The 25425-nt window shown below is 39.5% G+C and overlaps 1 protein-coding gene across 1 annotated transcript; it reads left to right on the top strand.

Annotated features, from left to right (window-relative positions):
- The first annotated feature begins 8822 nt into the window (after window positions 1–8822).
- CHMP6 (charged multivesicular body protein 6) lies at window positions 8823–24934 on the top strand. Its single transcript, XM_001380073.5, has 8 exons — window positions 8823–9196; window positions 12062–12171; window positions 12529–12616; window positions 14222–14308; window positions 15510–15575; window positions 15823–15903; window positions 20348–20402; window positions 21507–24934. Exons 1-8 carry the CDS (start codon window positions 9134–9136, stop codon window positions 21560–21562), a joined length of 606 nt encoding a protein of 201 aa, XP_001380110.2. The 5' UTR covers window positions 8823–9133; the 3' UTR covers window positions 21563–24934.
- Window positions 24935–25425: the final 491 nt, after the last annotated feature.

The following is a 25425-nucleotide window of genomic DNA, read 5'->3' as shown; positions in this document are numbered from 1 at the left end:
GCACCATTCTGCTTCCCAAAATACATTCTGGCTACATTTTTTTCACTGTGTGATTTTCAGCTTTTCTCAGATTCCTTTTCTTTGATTTCGTAGGTGTGTTCTGAGTGATTTGCTGATGTGTGTTTGAGGAAGTGGGTTATTAAGCTTGCCTATGTTGTATCAGAAGAGTCAGAGCTGAAAGAGACCTCAGAGATTATTTAGTTGAACACTCTCTTTTTACAAGGAAGCAAACATATCCAGAGAGTGAAATGAGAGGATACATGTAAAGTACTTTGAAAATCTCAAAGCTCTATATAACTGTTAGCCACTATTAATTTTATTTCTGATGAGTGGGTTCTCTTTCTCATGGGACATAGTAGGCACTTAATAATTGCTTGATTGTACTTGCTTTTTACTTGAGTCATTTGGTAAACTCTGAGCTATGATGTCTATCATCCTCAAATTCTTGATTTTCCCATAATTTTTTAGCATTTGTTTATTTAAATGTTTTTGGTGGTGATAATGGTTACTAAGCATATCATTTTTAAAATTAAAAAAACACCTACCATGTGCTAGTTACTGTGATAGGCACTTCAGATACAAAGATAAAGCAGTACATTTTTTCTTGGCAGAATGTCAAGAATGTGGTCATCCAGCAGCAAACAAGTAATATTTGAGGTCATAAGAAAGGGGGAACTCTCCAAGGGGGAAAAAAAAAAGTAGAAAGCCAAGTATCTGTCTTGGAGGTGTTGTGCAATTTTTCTAAACACAGGTACACAATTTAGATTAACTGAGTCAAATTCTCCAGGCTGTAAGAAACTTGGGTTTATTGATAGAGGGCCAGTCTAACAATAAAGCTGGACTTCTGGTCTAAACCAAAAGACCCCAATCATAGGGAGAGGACGTCTTTTTATTCCCAAAGAATCAGACAAGGTTTTATACTGATACAAAAGTAGTACAAAAAATAGTCATACCTCTCTAAGGATAGAGACACCCAGAGGCAACTTCATTGGTTAGATTAAGTAGGAAACATTCCTTATTGGTAAAAGAATCATTTGACTATGACTTAAGAGTCACTTGACAGATATGGGGGGGAGTGGATATGTGTGGGCTGATGATGCATAAGATAAGAAGAGGTGGTGGTAGCTAGTGTGGGTGGTGTTAGGCAGAGCCCAGGGTCAGGCATGGTGATATAAGATATGAATGGGTAGGGTTGGGAGGTACCTGGTTCTGAACCCAGGGTCACGCATGTGATATATAGTAGATCACAAATTCAAGCATTCCTAATTGAGGAACTTTGAAGGGTGGGGCTGACACTAAGGCCTATGTTAAAAGCAGTTATTTACTTATTTCAAAACCTTAATACTTATGGGGGCAGCTGGGTAGTTCAGTGGATTGAGAGCCAGGCCTAGAGACGGGAGGTCCTAGGTTCAAATCTGGCCTCAGACACTTCTCAGCTGTGTGACCCTGGGCAAGTCACTTAACCCCCATTGCCTAGCCCTTACCACTCTTCTGCCTTGGAGCCAATACATAGCATTGACTCCAAGATGGAAGGTAAGGGTTTAAAAAAAAACAAAAAAACCTTAATACTTATACTGAAATAATCACAAACCTATTAGTTACCTTATCTTAAAATCACAATTATGATTATTGAATCTAATCCTTAATATAAAGGGGTAAGGGTTTTCTCACAGAGGTTACCCATGATATAGGGAAAATGAAAGAAAGAAGAATCAGCTAGGTGGCTCAGTGGATAAAGTCAGGCTTGGAGATGGGAGATCCTGGGTTCAAATCTGACCTCAAACACTTTCTAACTGTATGACCTTGGTCAAGTCACATAACCCCAATTGCCTGGCCTTGATATTTAGAATTTATCCTATTGATATTGATATTTAGTATTTATTCTAAGGTAGAAGGTAAAGGTTTTAAAAAAAAAAAGATGAGGAAGAAGTTCTAGCAAAACAGACAGAGAAGGCATGGTCAGATACATAGAAGGAAAAGCAGGACAGAGAAGGGTGACAGAAACCCCGGAAGGAGAAAGTATGGATAAGAAATGGATAAACAGTGGTGTCAGATGCCATTCAGAAATCAAGAAAGGTAAGGATTGAGAAAAAGCCATTAGATTTCACAAAAGGTCACTGGCAACTTATATGAAAATGATTTTAGCAGATCTGTAGGAGCATAGGGTTCTTCTGGCTCTTCTAAGGTTAAAAAAGAAAAAAAAAGGTAGATTTGCAGCCAGGAGTGAGATCCTAGAACATGTATACAGGACAAATATTTTCAAATCCACTGGCCTTCATCTACTTCTGTTTGATTCTGCTGATTCAATCTCTCTCTCTTCTTCCATCTCTGCTTATCTACTGACTCCTTCCCTACAAGCTAGCTGTATTCTTTAATTTGCTTCTGCACTCAATCTATGTCGGGGGTCTCCAAACTAAGGCCTGCAGGCCACATGGCCCCACACCACACTCTTTCATTGGTGATCAGTGAGAGGAGCACTGTATGTGGAGGCACAAAGAGTAGTGGTGCTCACATCCAGTACTACTTCCGGTGACATAATCCTTTGTGTGGTGTCTTAGAATGAGTCACCATGCAAAGGATTATGTGGCTGCACAATGGAAGACGATCTGGGGGAGGGGGTTCCACACTGTGTATTCTGCTGCCCAGTTAGGGTTAGGGTTAGTGTTAAGATTAGGCTTCACTGTGTATTCTGCTGCCTAGTTAAAGTTAGGGTTAGGGTTAGGGTTAGGGTTAAGGTTAAGTTTTTATAGTCCAGCCCTGCAACAGTGTGAGGGACAGTGAAATGGCCCCCTGTGGAAAAAGTTTGGAGACCCCTGGTCTATGTGCTATTTTAGTTGAAGTATATAATATCAACCTTGAAAAACACAGAACCACCAAAATAGTTGGAACAAACAGAATGCTGTAATGACCTTCATACAGAGTCATGGACCAGACTCCATAGAGAGACAAGCTCTGAGACTCTGGAAACAATGTCTCTGGGAAAATACACTTCAAAGGGGGATTTTCCAAGGAATTGAAGAACGTGGGATCCTGTATACATTTGGGGGAATAAAGGAAAGGGAAGACAATTGATTGGCTCACATGGAGGCTAGGGAAGGAGGATTCCAACCAGTGGATGGACTACCTGAGAGAGGCCTAGGGATACAATGGGAGAAACTTTTAGGACAAAAGGGTACTTAAGATTTGATTATTTCACTAATTCTATCTAAGCTGAGATCATTGGATACTTGAAAGTTTATTGTTCAGTCTAAGACAAGGGTAAGTCAGGGAGTTCCTTGAAGGAATTCCTCCTTCCCTAGCCTCCATATAAGTCAATCATTTGTCCTTTCTTTTCTTTATTCCACAAAATGTATATAAGACTCCAATTCTTCTGCTCCTTAGAAATTCCCATGATGGACATTGATATTCATGGTGCCATTTCCTAGAGACATTGTTCCCAGAGTCCCAGAGCCTGACCCTGTGTAGTGGCTGTACCAATTCTGTCTCCCTTGTCTTGATAAAAGACTTGTTCTTAGTAACTATTTTTGCAGTTCTAGGTTCCAGGTTTTCCAGGTTGACAATACCTACATACATATGTATGTGTGTGTATATATCTACTTATATGTTTATATAAAAAGACACACATATGTATCTGGAAGAGATACTGCAAATGGATAATGGGATGAGTTCAGAACTGAATGGGAGAAAAATGGGAAGTTGGATTACTTTTAAGAAACTGTAAAATCCTTTCACTGACCCTAAGCTTCTCCCTGAAATAAAAACCCATTTTTAATTTTTTAATATTGTTTTTATATCACTTTCTTTTCGGAATATTTTCTTCCCCTACCTACTATGCCTTCCTTGAAATAAAATATTTAAAAGTAAGGAAAAATAAGCAATGGAGCAAAACCAACTCTGACTTACAATTTTAGGCAAAAGGTGGTGCATACAATATTCTGCTCCCATTGTATCTACTTCTGGAAAGAAGTGAGGGAGATATATTTTCTCAGCTCTTCTCTTAAAAAAAAAATTATTATGAACTTATCAACCAACATAACCATTCCAAATATATAAAGAACAAAAAAGAGAATTACACAAACTGTAAATTTCTGTTATGTTTTATTTTTTTAATTATATTTAACATAGTAATAGCAAAATTGCTATTTATATCCCCTTTCAAGCTTCTTTTGCTTTCTTCTGTGAATTTTTTTCATTTGTGTTCTCCTTTTTTCTCCATCTCAACTACTTCTCCCAAAGAGAAAGTAAACTTCCTGCAAGTAGTGATTGTTCCATTTTTTGTATCTATATCCCCAGTAACTAGTACATTGTTGGACATAGAATAGTAGCTTAATATGAGTTTGCCAATTGATGTTCAGCAAAATAAATCAATACATGAGCCATATCTGAAAATGTGTGGCTTATCTCTAGCTTGTCATTTTCCTACCAAACAGAGTAGGAGGCATGCTTAATCATCATCCTTCAAAAGTTGTAGTTGGTCACAGCATTGATCAAAATTCTGGAATCATGCAGTTTTTTTCTTCCTTTTACCCTATTGCAGTCACCATGCAAATTGTTGTCTGGTTCGTTTATTTTATTTTACTCTGAACCAGTTTGTACAAATCTTCCCAAACTTCTCTGAATTCATTTATAATTTCTAACAGAATAGTATTATTCCATTATATTTATGGACCACAATTTGTTCAACCGTTCTCCAGATGATGGATACTTAGTTGTTTTCAACTTTGTAAATATGACCAGAAGGGGTACTACTGGCTTAAAGGTGTAAGAATTATGACAGAGGCTGGCACTAGAGAAAAAGTGCCAAACTGAAGAGTATGTGAAATTGATCATCTCAACAGGAAAGGAGCCCCAGGAGTGGAATCCTGAGGAAAAGACTGGCAGAGAGAGCAGTGAGCTTTTGCTTTTGAGAAGCCGAAGAGAGAAGGTGGGAAAAAGGCTTTCTCCTGAGGGTTACCCACTTTTCCTCCTGGTGACTGGAAATCTTTCCCCCCAACACTTCTCAATTGAAGGGACTTTCTGAAGAGAAATCTGAGCAGACTTTACCTCAGCTCCTGTTGCCCAGGGGTGTTAACTTGACTTTCTCTCAGGGGGCTCAGGCTGCCAAGACCTGAGTTCCCCCCAAACTCGTGGAGGGAGGGGAAAAGGATTTAGATAGAGACAGGGACCCACATTCCTTTCCCATTCTTCCCTGTCTGTTATTCCTTTTGTATTATCTGATTGAGTTGACATTAAAAGTTATCTGTTCCCCAAGCTGAGTGTGAGTGAACAGATCAAGGGGAGACCTTTTGGTCTTGAGTAGTGGAGGGGGGACAAGAGGGATAAGAGCAAATTGGGGAGAGCAGCTTTAGCTAAGGAGGGAAGGCAGAAGGGGAAAAATCTTCAACCCCCCTTTCCTCTCTCTGAGCCAACTGGTTAAATCTGTTGTCTCCCCTGAATCTTGCTTTGAGAAGGGGGTTCTCCTCTCCTTCCCGCTCTCCATACTGAAAGTACAAACTTCCCTCGGGGTACAAAAACTTCCCTCCCATTTATTTTTTTTAATAAAGAATTTACTGTACAAAACAGAGTTTTGAACCCTTGTTCTTTGGAAGTCACAACAACCCCAGCTTTTGATTGAATAAAGAATAAGGCCTGAGGCTTATCTGCATAAAGGGTACATATGCACACTCTGGGAGGAAGCCAGAAGCCTTCTGGCTCCCTGACACTTGGAACATATTTATGCCTCTTGTCTTCTCCACCACACCCCCCTTGCTGTAGTCAGGGTCCAGCCCCACTCGTGACTCCAGGGTTCCTGACTGGTGGTGAACGATCAGTCAAAATAAATAACATAAAATAAATAACAAACGGAAGACAGCTTAATCATTACAGCCATGGGACTGCTTTGCATCTCCTAGATGCTCCGACATTCCCAGGCTTGGGATTTATTTTTATATCCATATTCTTGACATGCAGGTATGCAAAATCAAAGAGAGATAATTGAAAAAGTGATACATTAACTTTTAACAAATCACTTGATTAACATTCTATATTTGTGTATTGTGATTACAGACAGAATACAAGATAAATGATTTCATCACAGGTGGCTTACTAGGGAGTTTGAGTTACTGATTTGTGTAATTGAGTCACTGAGGCGTATTGAAGCTTAGTATACCTATACTGTACTTTTACTGTACCTTATATGGGCCTCTATGATTGATTTGTGTGCTGGCTTCATGAGAAAGTTTTGGGCTTGGCCTGTAGCTGCAGTTTCACTGGGAATTATGCATCTAAATAAAAGTTAACCCATGATAGTCTTTTGGGATTGGGTTTGAAGGTCTGATCTTTTGGTGATGTTTTGGAGAATTGGGGTACAGGTGTTTTGCTTTTGCATTATTTCTTTTGAGACTAGGGGGAATAATAATCATGTCAATGCATAGGTAAGGGGCATTGATGAAAGATGTCATGCAAGGGGGATAGAGTGGGAAGTCACATCTCACCAAGGACCACTCTGTGGTCTCCCCAGCTTCCACGTGACTCTGTCAAGGCATCATGGACTGATGGCCCCCAGCACCCCCTTTGCCTGGAATTACTATGAATGGGGATTCCTGGTGTCTGGAAGATATGGAGCCTCTGACTCTGACTGAGGTCAAGTCCAGCCAATCAGAGAAACCCAGAAAAGTGATGTCATGGATTCTGGAGAGAGCCTTCTTCTCTTTTGGGTTCTGCAATCATGGTGAGATATGGCAGTGAGGAAAGCTCCAGTGGACAAGCACTGGGGCCACCTGAGATGGGGCTGTGAAGCTGTTGCAGCCAGTGTAGGAGACTTGTGTAAAAAAGACTCGAATACAGGACTACAATCCCCATGAGCCTTTGCTCCACTTCCCCAGAATGCCTTGTAATCTCACCTGGGCCGAGATCGAGAAGGTATTTAAGTTGATTCAAAGGCTTTTGAGAGCTTCTTCTTGGCTCTTTTTGGACTTCCGTTTTGGAGCAGGCGGGCTCTTGCATGATGTGAGGTTATTTTGTCTAGGCCTCTGGCCTAGGCACATGTTTCTTACTTGTATATTTTTTTATCTTTAACCTTTAATAAACATCTAAAAAATATAATACTCCTTGCAGAGAGAAACTAATTTCTACCTGCCTCAGTCTCCCCATCTCCCCTAAATTTTAATCTTTACACTTGAGAAGGAAACAGCTAGCCATAAGTGACTGATGCCTTTTCTTTCTCTGACCCACTTTTTAGTAATTAATAAATAATTATAAATTAAGATACTATCACCAGGGAATTTTAGTGTTTACAAAGAGTATATTAGGGACTTTTGAGGTATAGTTCTAAGTTCTTCCAGGGTGTTTGGACCAAACACCCTTGATTTCTCAACTCTTCTTCAGAATAAGACCCATTTTTTTTTTGGTAATGAACATTCTTCTGGTGTATTTTGTGGCTGTAAGCCCATGAAGAAATGAAATTGAGGACTATCCAAAAGGCAATAGTGAACAATTACAAAGGAGATATATAAAGGTAAAGAATGTTACCAAAGAGATATATGATCAATAAAAGAATGTCTTGAAGACTGCAGTTTGAAAAGTTATAGTAGTTGTGCTGTAAGAAATGATGAATGAGATGGTAAAAAAAAAAACCTGGAAAGACTTCTATGAAGTGATACAAAGCACAATGAGTAGAATCAGAAGAACCTTGTACACAGTAATAGCAAAAATGTATGAAGATCAACCAATCATCAACATGAATTACCTATCTTCAACAAGGCAAGGATCCAGGACAACTCCAAGGGATGCATGACAAAAAAAGCTATCCAGTATATAAGGAAGTGAAAAAGTCTGAATGCAGATTGGATCCTTTGATTCTTAACTTTATTGCCTCTAAGAAATTTTCTCTAATGTAAGAGACATTCTCTCACAGATGCACATGGAAATGTTTTGCATGTTAACACAGGTATGACATATCATATTACTTGTCATTCCGGAGAGGTGGATGGGAGAGAACAAAGATTATAAAATATTAGAAAACAATTATTAAAAAGTGTATCAACATGCTCTCTAGAAAAAAAATTTTTTAAGAAAAGTTGTAATAGAGCCTAGTATATAACTCCCGGCAGCTTCCCAGTTTTCATTCACATTCACAGGCTGAGTCCTGGAGTATTATTTTTTGTTCTTCTGTCCTGTCTACTCTATCGTGGCTCCATTTGGGGTTTTCTTGGCAAAGATACTGGTGTGGTTTGCCAATTCCTTCTCCAGATCACTTTACAGATGTGGAAACTAAGGTAAACCGTGTTAAGTGACTTGCCAAGGGTCATTCAGCTAGTGTGAGGCCATATTTGAATCAGGTCTTGCTTTCTCCAGTCCTGAAACTCCATCCACAGCAACATTTTTAAAATGCCGTCCTTAAAAAAAAAAAAGCCTGGAAAGGACCTAAAACTGGAGAAATATTTGTTTCATAGATTTTTTTTCTGTTTCCATTTTTTCCCCCATTTTGATTTATCATTAATTTTTAAACATTCTTTTCTTTTTGAATTTTGAATTCCAAATACTCACCCTCACACTCCCATTGAAAAGGAATACGTTATACATGTGAATGCATGCAAAACAAATTACCAAAAAAGGAAGAAAAATAAAGTGAGAAAATTATTTTCCCTCATCTCGGAAGGTTTTTAATGCGCTTCCACAATGTCCTCAAGTGAATCACTCTTTAAGCTTCCGGATAGCAGGGACAGTTTGGTGTTCCCGGGAGCCTAGCAGTATGCCCGGCCTTATTGACTGATTGGCTCCTAGCTCATCAAATCATGGACTCTGAAATCACAACCTGAGCTTCCCATACCAAGGTTCAATAAGCACGTCCGGGCTCTAAAGAGTGGTACTTTCTAAAACTCCGGACTAAGGTTCCCCTCCCGTAAATCTCCTGGGAAAAGCTCCGCAGACCCGGGGATCCCGGAGGCCAGAAAGACTGTTCTAATTCCCTACTGACCAGTTAGCCCACTGCCGGTAGAACCGGGACACGTAGGGGCTTTGCTTTCTGGTGGTTCTTGGTCTCCCTCGGCCACCGTAGCGCGGCTGGGCGGCCCGCGGCCGCTGGGGCTCTGGGTTCCGTAAGGACTTAAGGAAGCGGGACCGGGCCGGGCAGGGCCGGGGCTCTGCGGCCGCTATGGGCAATTTGTTCGGCCGCAAGAAGCAGAGTCGCATCACCGAGCAGGACAAAGCCGTCCTGGTGAGGGGGTCTGAGCGGCGGCTGGGCCGGGCCCAGCCTGGGGGTCCGGGTGGGAGGGGGTCCTGGGCCGGAATTGCGGAACAGCTGCTTGACCCCAAGGTCTCGGGACAGGCTTCACCTCTCGGATAAGGGGTGATCTCTGGCCCGTCATCTTCGGCCTCAGTTTCCTCCTCCGCCAAAGGAAGGATTTAGGCTAGAAGAGTCCCCAAGGTGTAATTCTAAGATTCGTCTCCAAGCTCTGGCTGGGCCTGGGGGTGCTGGTACGGGAGGGGGGTGATCTCCATCCTGCCTGGTGCCAAGACTGAAGGTCAGGAAGAGCCTAGGTTTTCACTTGACCCTCCATCTATACCCTGTCTCCTCGCCTCCCTCCTCCTTCCTGACATCTCCCTGATCCTTCTATTTCTTTGATGGTTTTTAGTGGTGGGGCGGGGAACCAGGTGAGTGGTGGGATCAGGACAGGGGCTGGACAGCTTCTCTGGGTCTTGAAGATAATGCCCTTTTGCTCCCTGGATACATCACTTCTACTTTCAGACTTTGAGATTTCTATTGGAGGGTTAGTTCCTGGACAGACAGATTCATAATAATAACCACCACAGCTCACTTTTACCAATTTCATTAATGTTTGCCAAAACAAAAACAAACCAAAATGATACACATTATTTGATCCTCTAATCAACCCTGTGGAGGTGCTATTGCCATCCCTATTTTACTGAGGAAGAAAGTTATTCCTTATTTTTTTAGCTTCATTTTCTTTAAAGCCTTGAAAACTTCTTATACTTTCAACAGCTTTGCAAGACATGCCCGGGTACATATACCTCTAAAAAAAGTAGAAGCTTTGGTCAGATCCCCTGTCATTGCTATAATGGTGGAATTTTTTCCAAAGTGGCTCATTTTCTGAAAAAATATATTTAAGTTGAAGCATGATAATAATAATAATGGCTAACATTTGTATATTGACTAAAGATTTTTAAAGTTCTGTATAGATTGGAAAGTGAAATATTTTTCTAGCCAAACTTTGCCCAGGGTTGCCTTGTGTTTGTAAGTGTTAGTATAGCTCCTAGCATAGTGCCCGGCACATATTAGGTGCTTAATAAGTGTGTACTGTGTTCTATAAACAAATGTGGTGTCTTAGTGGACTAGTAAATGAATAGGTATTATAGGTCAACTTTTCCTTCTACCTTTCTAAAAGTAAAGCTCCTGGGGACTAGATGTTTTAAAAATAGAAAGGATTTAATTAGGAAGGTAGGTTGGTGGACTTGTCTAGGTCTTTCTGAATTCATGACTGAGCACATACTAAGCACTCAAAAAAGTTTGATAACAACCCTGAAATTGGATATAAAAGATACTTTTTTTCGAAAAAGCTAAATAATTTTGTCTAAAAATAATCAAAGTAAAGTAGATGATGGAGATAATTTTAATTTAGCTTTTCATTGTTTTCCATTGACTTTAATGAATGTGGGTTTGGGTTTTTTGTTTGTTTGTTTTAGTGAAAGGGGGGAAATTTAAGACATCTTTAGTAACAGTTTTTTTTGTTTTGTTTTGCTTTGTTTTTTTTATAACCTTTACCTTCTGTCTTAAGAGTCTATGTATTGCTTCCAAGGCAGAAGAGTGGTAAGGGCTAGGCAATGGGGGTTAAGTGACTTGCCTGGGGTTACACAGCTAGGCAGTGTCTGAGGCCAGATTTGATCCAGGGCCTGGGTCTTAATCCACTGAGCCATGTAACTCCCCCCACATAAATTTTTCTCTGATGCTATCAGTTTGCCCCAAGGCATTTATGTTTTGTCCTTTTGATGACAACCCCTTACAGTAATTGGAAAAAAACTATTATCAAGAAACTTGATCCTCTTGAAAGTCATTCTTTTTCCTGCTTATTTAATCACACCACCAAGAAAATTTCCCCCTGAATTGAACTTTTTTTTTTGTCAAATAATTATTTCTAGTATGTTTTGCAGAGAAGCACAAATTTGCCATCTTTCTTTAAAAAGGAGAGAAGTAAGCATTTGTTAAGCACTTACCATGTGCTAGGTGCCAAGCTTTACGAATATTATCTCATTTGATTTTTAGTCTTCTCCCACTTCTCACAAATTCTGAAGACCATGTATAATCACAGCATAAAAAAGCAGATTATCATTACCTAATATTTCTTTGAAATAGGATTCAAGAAAACTATTTCCTAACATGTAGCATGTTAATCCCTGCTCAGAAATTATTTTAAGAATGGTTATTTTCACTGAGGAAGAAGTTTGATTCTATTTGTTTTCATGATGATATTTTTACAATCTTCTCCTAATAATTGAATAATAATTTGCATAGACTGGGAATAGCCTTTCAGAAATGGTAAGCTAAGTTAATCTTTTTTTTAACATAGAGAGAATAGAACTGTGGCTCTTTTTTATCAGCTCTTTTGAGTATTTCGGTGGGACCTAAGCATATATTACCTGAAGCAGCAGAGAGATATCCAAGGAAAGAGAGGGGTAGTAGCGACTGGCCCAGATGTCACTGAAAATTTACCTTAGCCATCTTTGACATGGATTATAAATCTCTGCATGTAGACCAAAGACACTTATATAATTGCTTGTCCAAATAGTGAAAACTTTTAACACTTGATAACTGTACAGTGATCACTACATGAGTGTGTGTATCTCAGAGTATTTGAATCAGCATTGCTATTGTTGCTCTTCTACTGCATAGATTCCCCTGAAGATAGCAATTAGATGCTAGTAATTTGTATCATGCTCCTTGAAAAAAATGGTGATCTGGAGATTGGTTATGCTGTCAGAGGTATTTTGATTTAATAATGAGAAATAAACTTCTTCCATCAATCCAAAGTTTTAATGAGATGCAATTTTCTCTTATTTCTAATAGCAATTGAAGCAACAACGGGATAAATTGAAGCAGTACCAGAAGAGGATCACCCATCAACTAGAAAAGGAAAGAGAGATTGCCAGGCAACTTCTTCGTGATGGAAAGAAAGAGTAAGTGAAAGGCCTGGAGAGAACCACTTGTTTCTTGCCAAAATTGGTTCTGCAAAAATATAGGATGGAAGAACTGATTTCATAGCATAGAATTCTCCTAATATTTCTCCCTGATATTTCTGAATGTCAGCCCAGTGACTCTGCATATGCTCCCTCCACCATTCAAGGGCTTCCCAAGGGCTAAGTTCTATTTAGAGATGCAGATGTTGTCCTTTTTATCAGGTTTGTGCTTAGGGGGCCAACTTGCTTTGGTAATTGACAGACACTAAGGTTCCACTGCAAAGTGATAATATTGTGATTCTTTTGTTGTTGCCACTGTGTCTCTCACTGTGTCTCTTGCTGGGTTTCCTTCTGCAGAAGGGCAAAGTTACTGCTTAAGAAGAAGCGTTACCAGGAACAACTGTTGGATAAGACAGAAAACCAAATCACGAATCTGGAAACTATGGTATGGCTATAGAAATCCCCAAAGCGCAGTGTGGTGAATATAACCTAGAATTATATACTGCTTTGATAACCTTGGGCAAAAATGCTTTTGTAACAAATATAATCTTTTGCCAGGATATGATTTAATTCATTAATGAAGCAGTTACAACTAAAGCGCCCATTTCAGGATTTTGAATCCTCTACATGTTCAGTTCTTGGATGAATTAAAAATGGAACTAGTCCCTTTTCTAGAACCTATAACTAAATCTAGGAGAGCATTCAGAAAATATTGGATTAGATCCAGAACCAGCTTAGAATCTTGTCATGGAGTAAAGAGAGTCATAAAGTTTGCAAGTGAGGGTTAATATCCAGAGATATGATTGCTGTGGAAAAGCATGAATAGGAGACCCTGTATTTAAACTACACATCAACTTCCTACTAGTGAAAGAAAGACTGACTTTTACTTTAAGAATATTGAAGAAAGTTAGGAAATTTTCCCTTGGAAAGAGAAGCTGTATTTAACTACAGGAATATTTCTAAAATGCAAGCTTTGCAGCAAAGTTTTGCTACTCTTTCTCATAGACAGTCATGATATAGTTCAATAGAGAACTGATCTTAGAGCAGGGAAGAGATGAATTCAAGCCCTGCCTCTTGGCTGTGTGACCCTAGGCAAGTCATTTAACCTCTGGTGCTCTAGGCTAGAAGTGTCAACTTTGTGTGTACCCTATAAAACTCCCGAGTGCTGCCCAAATAAGATTAAAATGTAATTGGTAAATAGTTAACCAAATGAGTAAGAACATATCAAACAGAGGTAACATTAAATTTTAAAACAAAGTCAATATAAAGTCCACAGGGATCCTTATATGTGGATTAGCAGTCCCTGTTTCTAGTGGAGTTTGACACCCCTGCTCTAGGAACATCTTTAAGACTATAAGCTGAATGAATAATTACAAATTTCTTTCCAAAATGATTATACTATTTCACAGCTCCACCAATAATATATTGTGTCTATCTTTCCACAACCCTCCATCATTAACTGTTGCCATTTTTTGGGCATCTTGGTCAGTTTTCAGAGTGTGAGATCAAGCCCCAGGTTTGTTTGATTTGTTTTTATTTTAATTTGATTGGGATAACATTAAAAATATAATTTTTTTTTAAAAGACTATAAGTTGAAGAGAATATGTGAATTGTCAGGAGTTTTTTCCTAGGAGTTCCCTATATTAATGAAATCATGGGCCAGCATCAATCCCAGTTATTCTTACTATGATATTTCAATTATCACTGCCCATGGGAATTGAAATCCACATGTAATCCCTCTCAATTTTCACCAGCACTTTCACAATTGGCAACACAGACTACTTGGAATTTTGCCTCTTATTTTCCTCTCTTTGCATTCTGATGAAGACTAGGGATAAGTGAATTATTGAAAAGTTTTATAAGGTAAGAGAAATATATGAGGAGTTATACACACCAATATTAGCCTGAAAGCAGACAAGGAATGTCTGACTATGTAAAAGTTAAAAAAGAAAAATTAGTGCCCATTTAGGAAGTATGGGGAAGAGTGATTCCAGAATGTCTCCTTAACAAGGTAGAATTTAGTTTGTTGTTGTTGTTTTTTTCCCTTCAGGTTCAAAATATTGAGTTTACGCAGATTGAAATGAAAGTGATTGAAGGCCTGAAGTTTGGAAATGAGTGTTTGAATAAAATGCATCAGGTAGGTCAAGGCCACCAACGATAACGGTACTGCTGGGTTGGGAGAGGAACCTAGATGGAGCAACAAGGAATGAGGCAAATAAAGCAATGACCCAGAGGCTTGAAAGAAAAAAGGGACTTGGCTATATAACATATCAGCAGGAAGCATTTACTGAGCATCTGCTGTATTGGCTGCTATAGAAGAATGCAAAAGAAATAGAAGACATGATCTCTGCCATTAAGCCATAGTCTTTTTAAGGAGAAAAAAAACTATACCTCTGTGAAGTGGCTTAACAACAGTTACCAAGCCACTCCTCAACAAGTATAAAACGATACAAACAAAATCCTTAAGTACCAAAGAGATAAAGAGTAAAATGTAACTAATTAAAAATTTAAGGGATAGCTAGTTGACACAGTGGATAGAATGCCAGGCCTGGAGTAGGGAGGACTGGGGTTCAAATCTGACCTCTGATATATCCCAGCTGTGTGACCAAGTCACTTAATACCAATTACATAACCCTTTCCTCTTTTCTATCTTAGAGTTGATAGTAAGATAGAATGTAAGGGTTAAAAAAATTAATTGGAGAAGAATTGCTATAGGACATGAGTTTTAAACTTGGTCTTGAAGAAAGTAATAGTTATAAGTTAATTCAAAGGAGAGGATTATGGATGGGAAGGATTTGTAATAAATCCCACTGCTTTTCTTTTGACCATTACAAAAAAAGCTCTCTTGTGGTATAGAAAGATGAGGATGACAGAAAAGAAACATTTGCTTTAAGATTTTTTTAAATGAACACAAAAGACTTTCTATAGGATTTATATACGTTGCCATATAGCACCTCTGATGAAATCTTCTTAGAGGAAGCCAGTATCATTTTATGATTTATGAATGCAGTAACCCTGGGAATTGAGTATAATCTCCTTACTTTCTAGTCTTGGTCTCTTTTAACCCTGAGTACCAGGCCTGGCCAAATTGCTGGCATCTGCATTTCTTCTGACCAGTAAGATTCATAATTATTTTTAATCAAGTACTAAAGTGGTGGCAGCATGGTAGATAGTAGATGGAGCACCAGGTTATTGGTTTCTAGTCCTGAGTGTGTCACAACTAACTGAGTGGACAGCTTCTTCATCTTTGTAAGTCTCAGTTTCATCCTTTGAGGAGATTAGACTAGGTGATTGCCAAGATCCCTTCAAGGTGTAAACATTTTGTGTTATGTTATTAGGTCATGTCCATAGAAGAAGTAGAAAGGATAATGGATGAAACCCGGGATGCTGTGGAGTACCAGAAGGTATGGATTCTATATGTATGTTTGTGTCTTGTTCTCCTCCAAATAGTCTACCTCCTGGGCTTTGTAATTTGGCAGTCTTCAAGGGGATAGCACATCTCTACTGGTTTCCTTGATGAGTGAAGACTTGTGGCAAGAGACATTTTTAGTTCTGACCTTTCCCCTCCTTTTCCCTTGCTTCAGGCTTCTACTGGAAGGAGTAGGGGCAGAATGGCAAATGTGTCAATCATTGTGGTTTTATTCTTTGCAGCAAATTGATGAGCTCTTGGCTGGTAGCTTTACTCAAGAAGATGAAGATGCCATCTTAGAGGAACTGCATGCAATCACTCAGGTAATGCTGGAGCTGACTTTCTCTTATTCAAAAAAAAAGGGTTATGAAAATCCCAAACCCCTGCTAATCCAAATGGTACATACTTGGATTATGAGTTAAAAATTTTTCCCCCAGGCAATTTTTCTTGCCAGTTACATCAGTGTAAATGCTAAAAAGAGTTTTTATTCCTTGAACACACGCTGATTAGGCAATCAGATGAAGAGTCCTGGGAATATCCTGAAAGACAGGCTGGGAGAAAAAATTCTTATTCACAAATGGTCTACATGAATAGTTGAGAATTTGAACATAGTTTTCCCAGGAAGTAGAGGATATTTATTTTCCTTGTCCTTGTCCTTCTCTGTCTTTCTCCTCTTCTGCCCTCAATTGGCAATGATGTCAGGTGGTTTTTGTTTTTTTTTGACTTTTTTTTCCCTATTCCTTGATTCTGGCCAACAGTCATTGAATGAATGCATGCATGAGCAGCTCCATCCTTCAGACACCTTTAAAGGAATCAGCCCAGGTCTTTCCTGTTTGTTCTCATTTCCAGAGCTCTCTGTTTACTCTTCAGGGTCTGTATTTAGTCCCCTAGATCAGGGATTCCCAATCTTTCTGGGCAGCTGTCCCAGTTTGCCATACTCTAGTTATGTGAGCTAGTGCCTGCTGCCTCCTATTTACATGCCCACCACAAAGCCTGAGTCATAAGACTGGTTTATAATAGAGCCCACCCACCTGTCATACCAGTGAAAGCCCTAGTGTCATGGGGGTTCATCCAGGAAGTTTATTGGGCTCGTGGAAGGGGGAAAGTAATGGGTATGAGCTACTATAAGAAGGAATCTTAGCTGGGAAGGCAAGAGTACAGGCATCTATATATTTCGTTGATCAACAGACATTTACTAAGTGCCTACAATGTTTTAGGGGGTTGCATGGAGATACAAAGATTTAAAAACAAAGCATTTTTGCTCGCAAGGGTTTATATTTGAATGGGTTAAGGAGTGTGTGGAGAATAGCATGTACATATATGTAGATAGGTACATGCAAGACATATATTAAAAAAACACTAGGGAATGAAGAAGGTACTAACAGCTAGGGGAAATTAGGAAAAGGCCTTATAGAGAAAATTCAGCAAAACTGAGTATGGAAGGAATTTGGGGATTCCAGAAGTCAAAGGTGTGAATGGACAGCATTCTGGGTATGAGGGACAGCCAGGGCAAAGTCAGGAGACTGAAGATGGAGTGTCATGAATAGTAAGTAAGCCAGTATAGCTTTAATGAAGAAAGCATAAAGAAGGAGGACTGTGCATGTATGTATGTAGATGGGAGAGGTAGGGAGGAGCCAGGCTTTATTAAATGCCAGGATGTGAAAAGATTTGATCCTAGACATACAAGGGAAACCAGCTGGAGTTTATTGGGTAGTGGGGTAGCATGTTCTGACCTATACTTAAGGAAAACTTTCAGAAGAGGTGCATGGAGGTGGATTGGAGTAGAGAGAGATGAATTAGGAGACTTAGTAGATCAGCTGAGACATAATAAGGGCTTGAACTATATCTATGTGAATGTAGAGAGAAAGACTGTAGAGAGATGGAAAGATCTGACAATTATATGGGGTGAAATTGAAGACAACACCAAAATTGTGAACTTACGTGCCTGGAAGGTTGGTGGTACAAGTAATAAACTAGTTGGGAAGATTGTTAGTCTGATACAAAAGGTAAAAAGTTCTGTTTTAAAGATATTGGATTTGAGATTCTTAAGGGAAATTCAGTTTGAAATATCCAATAGGATCAAGCTTGACTCCAAAAATATGTTTCCTGCATCTCAGTGGTAGACTGTTGGTACAGAATGAGAAAATACATTTCCATACATGATCAATGCATCACAAATTTGTTTTGCTTGACTCTTCTTGTTTCAAAAAATGAAGATCTCTTGATGGGGAGACTGGGGGGTTTCAATAGTGATTCAAAAAAAGCCAATAAAACATATAAAATACACAGTAAAGAGCAAAAGGGAGACCAAAAGGAGTGATATTAAAGTTGGTGTATATTTAAAAGCAACAAGCCATACATAGTTTCATATACAGTCCTCTTTTTCTGTCTCTTGTGTATGAAAATATTCCTGATCATTGATAATGATAAAGAAAATATTTAATTTTTAAAAAATATCTGTTGGGCAGTTGGTGATATGTGTGGTGCTCAGGAAAGAAAGTAGGTCTTCTGTAAAGGTTTGAGTCATTTACACAGAGATAATAGTTCACGAGAACAAGGGAATTCTGGAGCTAGCTGAAATTGGCTTGTGAGAGCCAGTTGTTATATTTTCATTATGAGCATTCACCCCTCAAAGCAGCAAGTCCTTATAGATAGGGCTTGATTTATTGTTTTGTTGATTGTCTAGTCTTTAAAAAGTGGAGAAAATATTACAAATGCAGATTAAATTTTAAATTGCCTCCAGTGTTTTTGGAGGACAAATTTTAAAACATTTAACATTTGTCTGAGCAAATAAAAATGTAGAGGAAGAAGAGAAGAAAGTCTAGGATAGAGTTTTGGAGTATGTCCACAATTAGTGGTAATGAAATAGTTAATCATCCATTTCAGGCAAAGGAATCTGAAAAGAAGTCAGACAAGGGGGAGAGCCAAGAAGAAAAATCCTCACAGTCTAGAAGGATGAGCAAAAGGGTTAGATGTTTTAGAAGCTTTTGACATATTTGTAGAAATCAACAGAAGAGATAGAGAATGAGATAGAGATTGGAGGTTTGAGAGGGAGAGAAGTGGGGATGAAATTGGGGGTAATTTGATAGAAAAAACAAGAGGGAATAATATCAGGGTTCCCCACAGAGGAGTTGGCGTGGATAAGGAAAAGGTCCACCTCTTCTTTAAAGCTTGGAATAAAGGGGGAATAATGGGAGATTCAGTTCAGGGGTTGTGTAATGCAGAAGAGAAAAGGCTTTTTGATGAATGGCTTCTGTATGGTTAGAACCAAAATGGTTAGAATTTTTTTTTTTAACCCTTACCTTCCATCTTGGGATCAATACTGTGTATTGGTTCCAAGGCAGAAGAGTGGTAAGGGCTAGGCAATGGGGGTCAAGTGACTTGCCCAGGGTCACACAACTGGGAAGTGTCTGAGGCCAGATTTGAACCTAGGACCTCCCATCTCTAAGCCTGGCTCTCAATCCACTGAGCTACCCAGCTACTCTCCAAAATGGTTAGAACTTAAAAAAATTAAAAAATTGTGATAATAGTTTGTATTAATCATAATAAACATTTTCTGTAAAATGCACAATGCAAGTGTTATCCCCTTTTTACAGATAAGGAAACTGAGGTACACACCCCCAAAAGACTAATTGGCTTGCTCTTGACCCCATTGTGTGTCAAATGTGTCAAAGCCAACTAGAGCTTCTGATTTCCAAGTCTTATGCGCTTCCCACAGGGCTATGATCTAGTCATATCTCATTTTACAGAGGAAAAAACAAGTTTAAATGAGCTCTCCAGGGTCATAGCTAATTACTAGCCAAACCAAGATTAAGAACCTAGGTTTCCTGACTCCTAGTCTAGAGATCTTTCCATCATGCCAAGCTGCCTTTGTAGTATTATTTTGATGAAACGTCCATTCACTTCCTTATTCCTAGAGAGTCTGGGTGCCCACAAATAGTGTTTTTGACTTGATAGGACATAAGAGATGAGGCACAGAGCCACAAGCAGACCCTTAGAACCTGCATCTATTGAACCTGGTCACTGAATCTAATTCTGTTGTAAGGGCTCTTGATGTGGGGTACCTGGAAATGTGTTTCTAAAAATACTTGGATAACTTTACTTCAATATAATTGGTTTCCTTTGAAATCTTACATATTTTATTTTATGCATTTAGCATTCTGAGAAAGGGTCACTAGATACAGGCTTCACTAGACATTGCTAAATAACAACTACTAAATACCAACAACAATAATAATGACAAACATTTATGTAGCACTTACTATATGCCAGGTTTTAAAGTGCTAAGTGCTTTTTAATTATCTTACTCAATCTTACAACAACCCTGGAAGGTAGGTGCTATTAGTATTCCCATTGTACAGATGAGAGAAATAAGGCCATTAGCAACAGTTAAATGAATTGCCCAGGGTCACACCACCAGTAGGCATTTGAACTGGGGTTGTCCAGACTCCAGACCCAGCTCTCTTTCTACTGGGCCACCTAGCTGCCAATGAATGAATTTATGGCAGAAAAGAAAACACTGGGGTTCTGAAGACCACAAGGACCTGGAAGTTCATGGTTAGGGAAGCTTTGGTCTCATGAAGACTATAATTAAGGAAGACCTTTTCCACTTTTAGCTTCTTTACTTAACTAGAAAGGGAAAAGACAAAGTCAAGTTAGCCTAGAGAGAGCCTATAGGGGCTGCTTGTAGAACCAGCTTCCAAACTCTAACCACTTAAGACTTTCCAAAGTTTTTTCTCATAACCTTTTCTTCTTTTGTTTTTGTAGGAACAAGTAGAGCTTCCAGAAGTTCCTTCAGAACCACCTTCAGAGAAGATTCCAGGTATGTTCTTTTTTCTCCTTTTCAATGAATATCTTAGCATCTTTAAAAAGTTGGGAATTGTTGGATAACAAAAGAGCCTAGGTCTGTATTGGCAAAGGTGGGGCATGCATGCCCCCGTGGTATGGAAGGGGCTACTTCCTTCCCTATCTTCTCAGTGCCCAAGGATGATATTTTGCATGCCCTGTCCCTCTGTCCAGAAGCCCAATGTGAGCACTTCCTCCTTCCTCTCTATGGGGTAATGCAGGGGGTTCATAGGCAGCTTGAAGTTGCAGTTTGGGCATGCAGTATTAAAAATATTTACCAACACTGGCCTAAGTCTTTTTCATTTGGTATAACCTAGGAGTGAAGAAGCCAAGCCCTTTGGGAAACGAGAATAGTGAACTTAGTAATGGTTCAAAGCCTAGGAGTTCCAAGAGGGAAAATGCCTTGTCAGCAAAGTCATTCTTCTTAAAAGATTGCATGGGATTTCAGAAGCACTGGGTTAATACTGTTCCTTCTCTTAGCAGTGACCTGGATATTATTTTCAAAGAAGCATATCCTGGAAATTGGGAATACTGTAAAAACAATATGCAAAAAGGCCCATTTGGCCACTAAGGCTCTCTCCTCATGAACCAACACAGTATATGATACATTCTCAGTACAGTTGGGGTGTGCTCACTGTCTTTAGTTTTAGTTGTTTTCTTCCCTGGGGAAGAGCAACTACTATCTTCTCATAAGTACATCTTAACTGTCAAAATTTGTCCTCTGGCAAGCTGCCCTTGCTTTGTTTTTCATAATTTTTCTATTTTGCTTTTTCCCCCCCTTGATATCCTCTAAGTAGTTCCTGTTCCTCTATTAGAGTTTCTTTTAGTACAACACCTGTGGCCATGTTTGTTCTTACCAAAACCAGTTTGTCTTCAATTTTCTGTTTATAATAGTACCCTTCATCTAGCTAGCAATTTTTTCATTATTCAGGATGTGGAAGCTAACAAAGAATCTCAAGAGTAGAATTCGCTCTCAGGAACCCAGAGACTTGCCTTGCCCTGTCAAACTTGGTTTTTCCATGGGGTAGCTCTGACTTCTGGATGTTTTGTGCAAAGGTAACATATATTTTTTCCTCCACAGAGAAAGCAGCCATGAAGACAAAGCCAAAACAGTCAGAACTGGTGGCAGCATCTTAACCTTCTTTCCTCCCCCACTGGGGCCTTGAAGGGAATTCCTAATGAACTGTGACCCCCAGAGGGTTCAGATCTCAGTCCCAGCAATGGGCACGCCCTGGAACTCTCCTGGACTGGGAAGGACAGAGCAAAGCAAAGTGGACAGGGGTATGCCAACTGCTCAGCAGCACATTTATTGCTCTTGTATCAAGATTTTTTTTTTCTAGAGCATTTTTTTCCTCGTATTTTAAAGTCTGAATGCACTTTAGTGCTCTCTTTCTCTCATCTCTGGATTAAATGGTGACTTGCAAATTTTTCAAGCCAAATGCTGTTGCTAAAGGTTGTGATTTCCATAATGGTCAAGCCCCAATCACAACACTCTTGGTGCTGTATTTACACTACCTACCCCAGACCCTGTGATGTGCTTGAAGGACTCCCTTTTCCATAGACCTTTTCTAAGGGTTTGGCTACATTGGGAAGGAGCAGAGAACTCTTCCTTGAGTAGTCCCACCACCAAGAGGAAGAGAGGTCATTTGGTTTGGGTTCCTATTGTTTGGATTCTGTGTGGGACTGGAGGAAGTCCCTATAAACAGCGCCGTTTTGTGCTGCTCTTCTTTGGCACTCCAGCCTCTCCCTACCTGTTGGGATAGGACAACAGCATGTTCAGATCTGGGGCAACTTATCCACACTGAACCAAAAGGTAAGGCTTTGTCAAGGAGAACAAAGGCTTTAGCTTCATTCCTCTCATTTGTGTTGTGAACACTGCCTTGGGGGAAAAAAAATCACTGATCTTTCTATAGGATTTCCAGTAGTACTCCTGAAAGGTTCCAGAGTGTGGTAGAAAAGACTGTGGTTCCAGCAGGAGAGTTCTTACCTGTGAAAATCCAGTATGTTGTATCTATTTCAACTATTTTGAAGCCCTGAGACTCACCTAAAATTTTTGTTTCCTTAAATATGGCTGCCCTATTCTCCCTGCCATAGCTCTAATCTACTTCTGAAATGGGATGGGAATTCTTTCATACTATTTTCATAGTTCTTGTTTTTATATTAGATAATGGAGCCAATATTTGATTTTTCTTCATCTGAGACAAGCAGGAGCAGAGATTCTAACAGAGCAACCTTTTAAGAAAGCTTCTCAACAGATTTGCCCCACAATCTTTCTAGCATTGTACAAGTCTTGTCTCTACAAGTTGGTTCTGATAAAGGTAAAATAGTGTTAGACTTTTGTCTCTGAAGCACTTAGGGTGGAATATGCCTTGTGGACTGAAATTTCCTTTTAGGCAGCCACTTGGATAAGAGAGCTAGGGCCTAGCAGCAGAGATTTGAAGGTGGATTCTAATAAAAATATTATTCTTATTTGGCTCTTATCACCTTGGTAGTTATGAGTTTGAGTAAGTTTCTTCCTTAGTGCATTTTGTCCTTTGATCCCCAGAACTAGTGATCCTTGAGACACCAGCAAACACTTGCTGAAATAAGAGAGATAGTCTATACCATCACCTGGATGTTTGATTTTAAACCAGCTATGTCTTATGGTGTGTAAAGTAGCCAGTAGGGGGATGCTCTTTCTCTAATCTACAAAATTAATCTGTTCAGGAAGCCTCAGGCCTTGACTGAATAATCTGGACCTCAGAGGCTATCTTGTACCAACGTCCTCATTTTACAGGTGAGGAAACTGAGGTCTAAGGAGATTAAGTGATATGTCCAAGATCACAGAGCTTAGTATCAGAGACAAGATTTGGACCTAGAATCTTTGACTGCAGAGAGCAATTTTTTCTACTGTACCACAGAATTTTTAATAAAGTGAGTTTTCTTCCAGAGCCACACTTTCTGAGCTAAGGAATCAGATAGCTACTTGGGTTTTATCTGTCAGTGCTAAGCTTGAAATAGAGTAGAAAGGCAGTGACACACAATTTTAGAATTGTAAGGGACCTTGAGCAATCATCCAGTCCATCCCTTACCTGAAAAAGAATCCCTGTTTCGATGTACCCAGTTAAGTAGCCTCTGCTTAGAGAACTTCAATGATGGATAACTCACTACCTCCCAAGGCAGCCCTTTCTACTTAAGGTTAGCTCTAATTGTGAAATAATTTTTCCTGAGATGACCAACTAAATTGGTCTCATTGTAACCCATTGCTCCTGATTCTATCCTCTGGGGCTAAGAATAAGTCTAATCACTGTTCCACATGACAGTCCTTAAATGCATCTATCATGTTACCTACCCCCCAAATCCAAGGCTTTTCCTCTCTAGGTTTTTCATTAACCAGTCCAGATAATGGCATGGATTAAAGCCCTTCAGCAACCTGGTTGTCCTCTGGATTCTCTCCAGATTATCTGTGTCCTTAAACTGATTTTTAAGATTATCTGTGTCCTTCTTGTTTTTTTTTCTTATAGTAAGTATATCTAGTGGTGGTGCAATGGGGCAATTTTTTGGTCTTTTTATTGTTCAGAAAAATGCCCTCTTGGGGATTATCACTTCACCTCCTGAGGCCACAGTTTTCTCACCTGTAACATGACCTCTGATGTCTCTTCCAGCTCTATGATTAAATCAATTGCTAAACTTCAGTTTTCACTTAATAATTCAGTTACCCATGGTCATTGAGAAGAGTAGCCTTGGATCATGAGACTCATATGTGATCCCAAACCCTCACGTTAGGTGAGTTTCAATCTTCCCCACCAAACTCCTAACAGAACTTCTAATGGGTGCAAATAGAACACAGAAGATTAGATCCTTTCTCTCTGTCCTGTCACCTCTGAATAAACAGGGGTCATGGGATCCTAGAACTAGAGCTGGAGGGACCCTAGAAGTTACCTCATCCAACTCATTTGTTTCACAAAAGAAGAAACTGGAGCCCAGGGAAGGGGAAGGGAGTTGCCCATGGTTCTGCCACTAGTAAGTGGCAGGGCTAGGATTTGAACCCAGGTTCTGAATTCTTTCCACTCCAATGCACAATGTTGTTTCAGGAGGAATCTAGGAAAATGGGGGAAAGAACTATGGTTATAAGAAAAGCCAAGACTTAATAATCCATGTATTAGATACAACCAGCCCCTGAGCCATTGAAAATTTCCTGTATCTCTAGAATAGAGGAACAGACTTCAGGCTTGGAGATTGGGTCATTAGGGATCATCTTCTATTCTTGGTATTGAGAAAGGAATGGTGTAAGGAAGTGGTTAACGAAGTCATCCATCACATCCTACCTGCTGTCACCGAAACACTAACAAATTCCATTTGCCTGAGATTTACAGCAGCCAGTTTTCAAGGGCTTGCCTACAGTTTCCTGTTCTAACCTCTGTACCAAACAGATTGTACTATGTATATCCTTGAGAGAAAAAGCCGAATGTGTTGTGATCTTTATGATATGTTGTAACAATAAAGTATTTTTAATGGTTTCATCATCAAGTTCTTGCTATTTAGATTGTCATGGAAAAAATTGGCTTTGATGGAGAAGCACATTATCTTTCCAGTGGCGTTTGGGATGAAGCATGTTTTGGAGAACAGTAAGCCTGCCTAGCAATTAGAGACTGCCAATAGCCTTAATAATAGATGGGGGCATTGCAGAAGCCAGTCTGAAGTGACAAAGACTATATGTGCAAATTCACAAGAGAGGCCTGATGAATGAAGTGATCAGGATGGTACGTGGCCATACGTATATATGAGCATCATCTCAGCCATTCTGTTTAGGGGGTTAGACCATGAGGCTAATGAAACAACAGTAACTAGCTTTTATTCCCTGCCACAGCCTCACCAAGTGTGTGTTCCAGTGGTCACAGAAGGAATTGCTGGATGAATTGCTACAAACTCAATGCTACTAGGAAAAAAAATTTCTATGTACATAGGCTATCAGTGGGTCGACTGTATACTATTATTTGTAGGTATTATATACATGATAG

This window comes from Monodelphis domestica, chromosome 2 (genome assembly GCF_027887165.1).
Source record: "Monodelphis domestica isolate mMonDom1 chromosome 2, mMonDom1.pri, whole genome shotgun sequence".
In the NCBI taxonomy this organism is placed as follows: domain Eukaryota; kingdom Metazoa; phylum Chordata; class Mammalia; order Didelphimorphia; family Didelphidae; genus Monodelphis; species Monodelphis domestica.
Note: the sequence above shows the minus strand (reverse complement) of the source record. Positions and strands in the feature narration are given on the sequence as shown.